Here is a 12,903-nt window from a genome sequence, read left to right as displayed (position 1 = left end):
AAACACGCAAACACAAAATCTGAATAGATTTACGAACGATTACAGAACGGAAGCGAACAATACGACTTTACTACACACAATACCGTCTCTGATGTTATGTTATTTAATAACAGTGATGACTAAGGCCATTGTTAAAAAATAATTTTAATAGTCTTTTAGTTTTTTCTAAACAATGCTAAGGCAGTTTCAAATAAATAAAGGATACTACAGGTGCCTGTTGTTTTCGATAACACGACAATGAATGTGGTGTGCCATGAGTCATTTTTACTATGGTATATGTAGTTCAAATTACACAAATACCCATTATCTCTTAAATATTATATTACATACATTTTATTGTTGAAATGTTTGTCTGATAAAAATCGGTCCGGGTTAGCCGGAGTTCCGGGTTATCGGGGGCCGACTTATCGGGGTTCCACTGTATATGCATGGACAGTCAGATCAGGTTAGTTGGACCAAAATGTGCCTCAATACAGTGTCGATGTTGCAGTCGAAAACGATACAGCTAATTTTTTTACTGAACCGTTATGTGAGTTAATATTACACTTATAATGTCTAAAAGGTGTATTGAAACTTCAAATTTATAACAGAGTTGAACGCCTTTTCAAAATCTATAAAACAGTCAAAAAGTTCGGCTTGTTGATCTTTGCACCTTTGTGCCAGAGTTTGAAGACTGAATATCACTTCTCGTGTCCACATACCTTTCCTGAAGGTATATGTCCCATATTCTGTTCTGTATGATTCGCAAGAAAAGCTTTAGAATGTTATTTAGTAGACTTAGAAGGCAGAAGTTCCGTTTAATATTTTTTGCAAAAGTCAACTTTACGACTGATTTATATAACGAGAGTCTGGCCTAATATCGCAGAACCACTTTATACCTATAAGATGAAACGCATATAAAAGGTACTCTGAGAGTCAATGGCCAGTTTGTTGTTCAGTGCTTCCCAGTGTGCTTGCCGTTTGTAAATTCAAGTATACCTACAAATTTTAAAATGTTCTTTCGGATGCTGGTATTATTCTCCCTGTCTCTCATCTATATAGAGATTGCCGGTGTGTATATTATATTTAACACTATCATTATGACTTTGTTTTTCGTATATAGTTAAGTAGGTAAGCAGTTTTTCTCAAACATCAACAATAATTCTATCATGACGTTATGTACTACACTTAAGATAGTTTATGATATACACAAAATAATATTGATAGTACTTATTAAATCAAAAATGCTGATGTTATTCTTCCTCTTTCTTATCTACATAGTGATTGCAAATACCTACATATATAGGGTGTTTCATTAATAATTGTCCATATAGTAACTGGAGAAACCTTAGCACAAAATACGAAGATTTAACATAAAACACTTAAATAAAATGTGGTTCCTTACTGAGTTACAGGGTGTTTTATCTAAAAATTTAAAATCTATTTTTGCTCAGCATTTTAAAACTGTTCGACGTATCCTTTTCATACTTGGCAGAAAATGCGACTACTATACATCCTACTAAATTATCATAAAGAAACGTTTCTAGCTACTACCAGAGGCGTACGATAGGGGATAGTGAATGGTTGACCCTTCTCAAATTCTACGCCACTGGAGGAATTACTATTTTAGTGCCATTTTTAGATTCTCGCAATACTTTCTACGTAAATAATAGACTCTTCATTGGTAACGATAAAGTTACTAGTTTTCGAGATATTTGAAGTTAAATATGAAAGGGCACAGTTATTTTGATTACATTTATGATATGATTCATATGATTAAAATTTAAAAATTATTTGTACCCAGTACTTTAAAACTATTTGGCGTATCCTTATCATACTTGGCAGAAAGTGTAGGCACTGTACACCCTAATAAATTAAGATAAATAAACATTTCTAGCTACTACCAGAGGCGTACGACAGGGGATAGTGGCTGGTTGACCCTTCTCAAATTCTACGCAACTGACGAAATTGCTATTTTAGTGTAATTTCTTAACTTTCCAATACTTTTTATGAAAATAATATACTCTTCATTCGTAACGATAAAATGATTAGTTTTCGAGATATTTGAAATTAAAAATGAAGCGACACAATACATTAATCAAAATAACCGTGTCGTTTCATTTTTAACTTCAAAGATTTCGAAAACTAATGACTTTATCGTTACGAATGAAGAGTATATTATTTTCATAGAAATTATTGGAGAATCCAAAAATTGAACTAAAATAGCAATTCGGTCAGTGGCGTAGAATTTGGAAAGGGTCAACCATTCACTTTCCCCCGTCGTAAGCCTCTGGTAATAGCCAGAAACGTTTGTTTAACGTAATTTAGTAGTTTGTATAGTACCTATACTTCCTGCCAATTATTAAAAGGATACGTCGAATAGTTTTAAAACGCTGAGCAAAAACAGTTTTTAAATTTTTAGATAAAACACCCTGTAACTCAGTAAGGAACCACATTTTATTTAAGTGTTTTAGGTTAAATCTTCGTATTTTGTGCTAACGTTTCTCCAGTTACTATATGGACAATTATTAATGAAACACCCTGTATAGGCTAGGGTAATAAGACAAAAATATACCCTGTTCGTGACACTTCAGCAGCCAGGTTACTGAAGCGTTTTTTCGACAGGTAATACCTATAGGAACAAATTATAACTATTTTCTGCGTAGGATCTGGCGGCCATTTTTATTTATAAACAATTAACTGTCAAAAATGGTATTTTCCTCTTTTTTTTTTCAAATCAACGGAAAACAGTGAAACTTATGATTTTTTTAGTACAAATATCTTCGAGATTATGGAAAAAACTTTTAAATGACGTATTACAAAGTTTGATATACTCATTTATTGTTAATATAATTGCGAAAAAGGGCGGAATTGTAAAAAAAGATATTTTCTCAGTAACTGTTGTAAGCATTAGTGTACAGCTTTGAAATTTGTGTCAAATGAGGGTTCTTTGGTGCTTAATATGTGATAAAAATTTCAAAGCGATTCCTTCAATTGTTTAAATTTTATTCAAATTGTTTATTCCAGAGAGCATTTTTTGCAATAACATAAGTCAGAAAAAAATGACCTTAGAACCATTCCACAGGTGTCAAATGAAAGAGCATGAGCTACATTTTCAACATGGTTTAAAAAAGTGAATACAAAATGCATTTATTAGTAATAAATAATTATGCAAAAGTATCATCAATTTTTCTTTATAAACTTTTTGAATAACTTTTTCCAAAAAAAATTAACTTTTTTACCCTGTTTTAAGTGCACAACTACCAAGTAATGTTATCTATATCATAATTGATAAAAAATTGTAATAAATATGTATAATTTCTTATATAACAAAATAAAAAATTTATAAGGAAAGATTTACGATATTTTTTCATAATTATTTATTACTAATAAATGCATTTTTTATTCACTTTCTTTAAACCAAGTTGAAAATATAGCTTATGCTCTTTCATTTGACACCTGTGGAATTGTTATAACGTCATTTTCTTCTGACTTATGTTATTGCAAAAAAAAAATGCTCTCTGGGATAAACAATTTGAATAAAATAAAAATGTATGCCATTTTTATTCAGTTGTAATGCGAAGGCAAAACAATCTTACTTTTCAATTAGAATACGGAGTGCAATCCAGCCCTCTGAATCGCGATTTTCGATTCTTATTGGAATCTCATCGGAGAGAGCGCAGGCTTGTTCTCCATATCCTAACTGACTAGCACCGAGAGCTTTTCCCACACATTGCAACTGAAACAAATAGGCTAGGTGACTAGCGTCATCTGGCAATTGAATTTGAATAAAATTTAAACAATTGAATGAATCACTTTGAAATTTTTATCACATATTAAGCACCAAAGAACCCTTATTTGCCAAAAATTTCAAAGCTGTCCACTAATTTTTACAATAGTTATTGCGAAAATATTTTTTTTACAATTCCGACCTTTTTTCGCAATTATATTAACAATAAATGAGTATATCAAACTTTGTAATACGTCATTTTGAAGCTTTTTCCATAATCTCGAAGATATTTGTACTAAAAAAACCATAAGTTTCCATGTTTTCCATTGATTTGAAAAAAAAAGTGAAAAATGCCATTTTTTGACACTTAATCGTTTATAAATAAAAATGGCCGCCAGATCCTACGCAGAAAATAGTTACAATTTGCTCTTATAGGTATTACCTGTCGAAAAAACGCTTCAGTACCCTGGCTGCTCGAGTGTCATGGAAAAAACCTTATTACACTGGACTAATATTTAACAGTATCATTATAACTTTGTTTTTCGTATATGGTGAAATATGTAAGCAGTATTTCCCAAAATAGATCAATAATAATAATTGTGTCATTATGTCACTGCACTTGAGATATGATAGTTTGTGATATGTAAAATAAAATTGATGAGATCTACACATAGTTTCAAAAGTTATGCATCACCTAAAATTATGCTCATTGTCATAGTTAAGTTTCTTGTGAACAGATTAACGGATTCCGCTAATTTTTTATAAATATTTTAGATTTTTCTTTGGTATTTACACAGTTGGGCAAAGGTTTACTCAAAATAATTCTTTTTTGAACTTTTACCGGGTGGAAGAAAAAAAATGTTTTCTAATGTTAAGTTTGAGACACCCTGTACAGAGGACAAGAGACTAAGGTACAAGTATGGGTATACATAGTGTGACCAACTAGCCCGAAAAATCCGGGACATGGGACATGGCCCGAATTACGAAGTCGTGTCCCGACGTCCCGGATAAGGCTTCCGGGCCATTAGAATTTTCAAAGTTTTGGTAAAATTGTATTTTTAAATTTTGAATATGCTATTCTTCTAAGAATTCACATCAAATTGAATTGGTGGGACGAAAAAAAGTCGGCAATTTCTAGAGTGTAATACTAACACCACATTCAAAACACATGCATTTTATGTCGTGGTATAATTATAGTTCTACGAAAACTCAAACTCTGGACTTTTTCCCGTTTCTGTATTATTATTATCGTCTTCTGAAAAGACGATTTAAAAACATGAATATGCACTAATGCTATTCGCGGTGTGCAAGTACTTGGAGGGGATACGAGTAACGATCGTGCGCGAATAGCGGAGAAATCTTGCAACTTTCTTAAATAATTCATATTGTCAATTGAAATTGTCAAATTGACGTATATTTCATACCTACTGTCATTGAAGAAGAAAAATTATATGTTGCTCACAATATTAATATGTAATTATTGTATAAAAGTATATTTAATTAATTGTATTTACTGCATTTTAATAATTAATTTTATTTACTACATACTATTGTTTACCTTTTAATAACATAACCTAAATCTTACCTTTTCTTCTCATAATTTTTTTTGGGCTACGGCCTTGACAATTATCCAGCAAACAGGACCAATATGAATATAATTAAAAGTGCGAAAAAAGTTGCCGAGCTATGAAATCAGGTGTCGCTTTTCCGAACTTGCACGGTTCCAATATTTTTATAAGTTTCTATTTGCATGGAAGTCCAACATCAGTTGATTTTATAATTTTTCCTATTTTGAGAACGATTCCCGGATTGGAAGTCGAAACGTCAAAAACTAACAAAAATGTGATTATCCTTACAACTCATCCCATCAAGAAAATTTTTATCAACACAAAAATGTTAAATAATCAATCAAACGATGATATTAAAGTTCTATATGTACAAAAATAGCCCGATTTTCATTGAAAAGTCCCCGGATTTCAGGTATTTTTTCAGCCTTGTCCCGAATTTGACTGAATTGGAGTTGGTCACACTTAGTGAGTTCGGCTGGGCACCCGAACAGCGGGGTTTAAGAAGCTTTTTACTTTTAAAAGGGCCGTGCTGTCCAAGGACCGTACGCATAGTATACGAGATATCCCGTATATTCGGATTTAAGTTGCTCCGGGTAACTCACAAATTTTCAACAATAGAAGATTTCTAAGGGGCCATCATTTTTAAGAGGCCATTAGGATAATGAAAGGACTATATTTGTGATGCTTCTTTACCTCTAATTTGATCCTAATTAGTCGCTTCTTAACGACAGGACCAGGACCCTAGTAGTATTCGGTTCGTCCGTTCGTTCAGAAAATCAACTATAGACTAGTCTACCTGTGAAAAAATCATTGATTTCACTTAAAAATCTTATAGAGATATTGAAGGTATCAGAGGTATATGAGGCGTAGCTGATGAAAAATCCGTGAAGGTCTACAGCTGATTTTGCTTAGTATTTTTTAAATCATCTTAAGTGAAAAAATATTTTTTGACTATAAAAAGTATTTTATACATTTTACAGAAAAATAGTTCAAACAAAAGTTGTCGATCATAAAAAGCTTTTTAATTTTGAGAGTTTTCAGATTAACATACATAAAAAACTGACTGAGATAATTGCAAAAACCCCCATATTTTTGCATTAATTTAAAAATGTTAACTTTGTTTTTTGTAACATAATCACCCAAAATTATGGTAGTTAATCAGTTATTAAATTGTGCTAACTTTCAAACATATCGACCAAACAGACTATAAGCTATTCAATTTGTTTATAAGAAGGCATACATTCCATATACAGGGTGTTTGGTAAAGAATGGGCCATAGCTTAACCTTAGATTCCTGAGGTTAAAATAGGTCGATTTCAACTAACTTACCTAAGTTTTTTTTTATTTATTTTTGAATATTTCCTGACAGGCATGGGACAACAACACGACATTTGGTAAGTTGTGCTGGTACTGTACAACCTACTAAATTATGTTAAACAAACGTTTCTGGCTACTACCAGAGGCGTACGACGGGAGAACGTGAATGGTTGACCCTTCCAAATTCTACGCCACTGGCTGAATTGCTATTTTAGTGCAATTTTTTGATTCTCCAATACTTTCTATGTAAATAGGATACTCTTCATTCGTAGCGATAAAGCCATTAGTTTTCGAGATATTTCAAGCTAAAAACGAAGGAGCATAATATATTAATCAAAATAAGCCTTTTCATTTTTAACTTCAAATATCTTAAAAACAAATGACTTTATCGTTACCAAAAAAGAGTATATTATTTGCATAGAAAGTGTTGGAAAATCTAAAAATTATGCTAAAATAGCAGTTTTATCAGTGGCGAAGAATTTGGGAAGGGTCAAGGGTCAACCATTCACTTTCCCTTGTAGTACGCCTCTGGTAGTAGCCAGAAACGATTATTTAATATAATTTAGTAGGGTGTACAGTGTCTACACTTTCTGCCAAGTATGACACGGATATGTCAAATTATTTTAAAGTATTCTTTTTTTTTTAATAATTTATTCTTTATTTAAAATTTAAGAACTATGTGTGCCCGGTACAATAAAACTTTTTGACAACTCCTTATGATACTTGTCAGAAAGTGTAGGTATTCTACACCCTACTAAATGATGTTAAATAATCGTTTCTGTTAATACCAGAGGCGTATGACAGGGGAAAGTGAATGGTTGACCCTTCCCAAATTCTATGGCACTGATGAAACTGCTATTCTAGCATAATTGTTAGATTTTCCAATACTTTCTATGCAAATAATATACTTTTTATTCGTAACGATAAAGTCATTAGTTTTCGAGATATTTAAAGTTAAAAATGAAAAGGCACACTTATTAATCAAAATTTTTGATTAATATATTATGCTCCTTCGTTTTTAGCTTGAAATATCTCGAAAACTAATGGCTTTATCGTTACAAATGAAGAGTATGTTATTTACATAGAAAGTCTTGGAGAAATAAAAAATTGCACTAAAATAGCAATTCCGGCAGTGGCGTAGAATTTGGGAAGGTCAACCATACGCGTTCCCCCGTCGTACGCCTCTGGTAGTAGTCAGAAACGTTTGTTTAACATAATTTAGTAGGGTGTACAGTACCAGCACCACTTACCAAATTTCGTGTTTTTGTCTCATGCCTGTCAGGAAATATTCAAAAATAAATAAAATAAAAGTTTAACTTTGACACCCTGTATTTCGGTTATTATCAACTTTTGTACTGAGGTAAGTTAGCTTAAATCGACCTATTTTAACCTTAGGAATCTAAGGTTAAGCTATGGCCCATTCTTCGCCAAACACCCTGTATACGAAATAAAACATTAGAAAATTGGAACAACTACAGAACAGAACGAAGAGAGTTAAACGCAAGGATAAAAGAAAAAGAAAACCATTGGGAGAAATTTACAAGAGAAATGAAAAGAGACTTTTATGGGAGTCAGAGGAAAGTATGGAGAAAGTTAAGAAGAAATAAGCTTGAAGTCAAGGACACCGTACAGACTAATAAAATTACGACACAGCAATAGGAAACATACTTTAAAAATCTATATAACGAAAGTGAAGACCTAGAACAGATACAAAATGGATATGAGGAGGACAATGACATTGAGAAAACAAACGATAAGATAGAAAACAATATGAAGTCCATTAAGAACAGAAAAAGTCCCGGACCAGACGATATCACCAATGAGACGCTTGACTACGGAGGGAAAAATTGCGGAACGAATTACTAACCTTATTTAAGAATATTATAGAATAACAGAGAATACCGAGCGAATAGAAAAACAGCATAACAATACCCATTTTCAAAAAGGGAGAGAATACACATCCAGAAAACTATAGAGGAATAACACTGCTTAACAGCACTCTCAAAGCATTTACAAAAACTATACTGGAAGAAATCGCCAAAACTATAACCATACGGGAAGAACAACAAGTTTTCCGGAAAAATAGATCTACCATTGACGCAATATTTGTTATCAGATGGATAGCGAAAAGATCCATAGAATTTAATAAACCTGCATATATGTGTTTCGTCGATATGACCAACGGTTTTGACAGAGTGCGATTAAAGGACGTATTAGAAACAATGGGAGAAAAAGGGCTAAACCACAGATTAATGAACCTAGTACACGGTATTCAAACACTAGACATGAAGAACTAGAAATGAAGCTGGAACTAGAAATGAAGCTGGAGATGACATGCTTGAATTAGCAACAGCATTGGATATGGCGATTGTTAACACATTCTTTAAAAAGAGAGAAACTCAACTTATTACTTACGAAAGTGGACAACATCAATCCCAAATAGACTAATTCATGATAAGGAAAGAAGACATATGTGAATGCAAGGACTGCAAGGTAATAGTTAGTGAGACAGTGAGCCAACAACATAATCTGCTTGTTCCGAACATCGAAGTAAAAAAGCGAAACTAAACAAAAATATCGGAGAGGACCACAAAAAATCAAGTGGTGGATGCTAAAAGTTGAGAAAGAAGGTCTATTCAGGGAAATAATACTAGAAAAAATATGTTGGAATATGAAAGGAAGCCCTAACACAATTTGGAGAAAAATGGCCAATATTATTAGAGAGACGGCTATTGAAATACTTGGGAAAACGTCAGGAAGGTAGTTTGAGGATAAAGAGATTTGGTGGTGGTCAAATGAAGTACAAGGAAAAATAAAAGAGAAGGGAAAATTATATAAAAATGGCAAGAAACCAGATCGGACATAGATCTTCAAAACTATATGGGCGCCAAAAAGAAAGCGAAAGTAGCAGTAGCAAAAGCTAAAGCAGAAGCGTATTCAAACCTATACGATCAACTTGATACCAGGGAAAACGAAGCAAAGATATATAAAATAGCCAAACAGAGAGCAAAGAAAGCAAGAGATTTTAATCAGATTAGATGTATCCGAGATGAAAATAATAAAATACTAATTCACGAAAAGGATGTCCAAAAGAGATGGAGAAAATATTGTGACAGTTTATTAAATGAAGAATTTGACAGACAGCCTGTGGAGTTAACGGAGACAGTAAGTAACAGCAATGGTTACCAGAATAACAAACGGGGAAGTGGCTCAAGCACTTCAAAAAATAAAGGAAGGAAAAGCAGTCGGACCAGATGATATTCCTGGGGAAGTATGGAGAGCATTGGTAGAGACAGGAATAAGTTGGCTAGCAGGTCTATTTAATAGAATTATGGAAGTTGGAGAAATGCCAGACGAATGGAGAAGCAGTATATTAGTACCTGTTTACAAAAACAAGGGAGACATACAAAAATGTACAGACTACAGGGCTATAAAACTACTTAGCCATACCATGAAAATATGGGAGAGAGTAATTGATAGAGGGATACGTGAAGAAACCAAAATATCCGATAATCAGTTTGGCTTTATGCAGGGCAGATCAACACTTCTTCTACGGCACTACAGCCCAAATTGGGCAGATCAACACCAGATGCAATTTTGATTGTAAAGCAACTGATGGAAAAATAAGGAAAAAAGAGACCAACGCTCATATGGTATTCACTGATCTTGAGAAAGCATATAATAGAGTTCCTCGAGAGATTCTGTAGTGGACACTCAATAAGAAAGGAATCCCTGGCGAATATGTAAAGATTGTGAGATATATTTATGAGGGATTAACGACTAGTGTTCGGACAGGTGTGGGAGAGACTGATAAATTTCAGGTGAAAGTAGGATAGCACCAAGGCTCGGTGCTTAGTCCTTATTTATTCTCATTAGTTTTGGACCAGATAACAGCGAAACTACAGGGTAGCATTCCATGGTGCCTAATGTATGCTGTTGATGTAGTGTTAATAGGAAATAGTGAAAGAGACTTAGAACAAAAACTGGAACAGTGGAGGCAAGCTCTGGAAGAACAAGATTTAAAACGTAGTAGGACAAAAACAGAGTATTTGGAATCTTCATTTAAAGATGGAGTTAATACAAATAAAATGGTATTTTTGGATGGTGAAATGATTGTGAAAAGCAATAGTTTTAAGTACCTAGGATTGGTATTACAGAGTAATGGAGAAATGGATGGAGATGAATCCAGTAGAATTAGGGCTGGATGGATGAAATGGAAAGCAGCGAGTGGTGTGTTGTGTGATAGAAAAATTCCAATGAAGCTGAAGGAAAAATTCTATAAAACAGCCATAAGACCGGCTATCACGTACGGAACTGAATGTTGGGCAGTGAAAAAAAAAGAGGAACAACGAATGCATGTGGCGGAAATGAGAATGCTTAGATGAATGAGTGGAGTGACAAAGAAGGATAAAATTAGAAATGAAATATTAGGGGAAGTCTAGGTGTGGCTCCAATCGATGCCAAAATGAGAGAGCATAGGTTAAGATGGTTTGGTCATGTTAAACGTCGAGACGTTAATATCCCAATACGAAGAATAGCTGAAGTGCAGATTCCTGGAAGGAGTAGGAGAGGAAGACCAAAGAAGACCTGGGGGAGACGATAGGGCAGGATATGTTGGTAAAGGGGATAAAAAAGGACATGAACCAAGATCGAATTGTGTGGAGAAATGAAATCAGGGAAGCCGACCCCGTATAGGGATAAGGCAAAGAGAATGATGATGATGATACGATATTAACAAACAATGCAAAACAAAAATAAGGGTAGGACATTTGACAACAGACGACATAGTCAGAAGACAGGGAGCGTTTATTTAAACAATTATACTTGTCCAAACAGACACTGTAGAGGTATTTTGTAAATCGCAGTCGATTATTTGAGGCTTTGTTTTTACAGAATAATAAAAGAACTTCAACATTTTATTAAGCGCGTTATTGAAAAACAATTTAGCTTACAAACAATTATAACAACTTTGACATTTTTTATGTCACACGCTTTCCAAAAAAAAAAGAACTTTCTTTAACTAATAGGAAATTTTTTGCCTATAAAACGTTTCTTAAACAGTTTACAGAAAAATGGTTCAAATAAATGTTATAGATCATAAAAAGTTTTTTGATTTGGAGAGTTTCTAAATTAATCAAGTATATTCAAATGGGAAATAAGCCACAATTTTACCTAAAAATGATTTTATTAACGTTTCGACTCCCAAGTCGGGTGTCGTTGTCAAAATACAAAATAATATTAAATAAACAAAAATGTTGTTGCTTAGTAAAAAATTCTTCTAATAATTTATTTAATCTGACTCATTTATATCGGCAATTCAGACACGTATTATACATTTTAAAGTAGACGACTTTAAAAATGATATTGCCAATATTGATGAGTTGCGTTCCTGGGACGACTTTACTAAAAGATAGTTCATTCGATTACATGAAATCAATCCCAACTCAAGAATAGCCACCACAAAAAAATCATAGCATGTGATCTGTCTTTAAAAAGACAACCAAATGCAACGGTGGTACTGAAATTCTCGCGTTAGAGATTCCATAGTAAATCACGAGGGAAAACCAGGAAAAACCTCGTGATACTATCCCGATATCGCAAGTAGTTGGGTTTACATTTAGTTTACTCTCAAATATTTTATCGGGATAGTCTCACGAGGTTTTTCCTGGTTTTCCCTCGTGATTTACTATGGAATCTCTAACGCGAGAATTTCAGTACCACCGTTGCATTTGGTTGTCTTTTTAAAGACAGATCACATGCTATGATTTTTTTGTGGCGGCTATTCTTGAGTTGGGATTGATTTCATGTAATCGAATGAACTATCTTTTAGTAAAGTCGTCCCAGGAACGCAACTCATCAATATTGGCAATATCATTTTTAAAGTCGTCTACTTTAAAATGTATAATACGTGTCTGAATTGCCGATATAAATGAGTCAGATTAAATAAATTATTAGAAGAATTTTTTACTAAGCAACAACATTTTTGTTTATTTAATATTATTTTGTATTTTGACAACGACACCCGACTTGGGAGTCGAAACGTTAATAAAATCATTTTTAGGTAAAATTGTGGCTTATTTCCTATTTGAATATACTTGATTATAAAAATGCCACAAGAAAATAGCTTCAGAACAACATTTCTAAATTAAAATACATAAACAATTGACTGAGAAAATTGCAATAAGCCCGTCCCTATTTTTGCAGTAATTTATAAATATTAATAACTTTAATAGGCATTAAAGTCCTATGATATGACATTTGTTTTTTTTTCCATTTTCTGGCTCCTTTGGCTTCAGTGTTTTCCTCCAT

At 33.2% G+C, this 12,903-nt stretch overlaps 1 protein-coding gene across 1 annotated transcript in view; it reads left to right on the top strand.

The window, feature by feature from the left end:
• Positions 1 to 903: 903 nt before the first annotated feature.
• Positions 904 to 12,903, top strand: part of LOC126878653 (uncharacterized) — a 33,625-nt gene continuing 21,625 nt past the window's right edge. Inside the window, exon 1 of the mRNA XM_050641496.1 lies at positions 904 to 1,050. Coding sequence (XP_050497453.1) covers positions 993 to 1,050 — 58 coding nt within the window. The 5' untranslated portion in view covers positions 904 to 992. The remainder of the gene's footprint in view (positions 1,051 to 12,903) is intronic.

The sequence above is a fragment of the Diabrotica virgifera genome, chromosome 10 (genome assembly GCF_917563875.1).
Source record: "Diabrotica virgifera virgifera chromosome 10, PGI_DIABVI_V3a".
Classification (NCBI taxonomy): domain Eukaryota; kingdom Metazoa; phylum Arthropoda; class Insecta; order Coleoptera; family Chrysomelidae; genus Diabrotica; species Diabrotica virgifera.
Note: the sequence above shows the minus strand (reverse complement) of the source record. Positions and strands in the feature narration are given on the sequence as shown.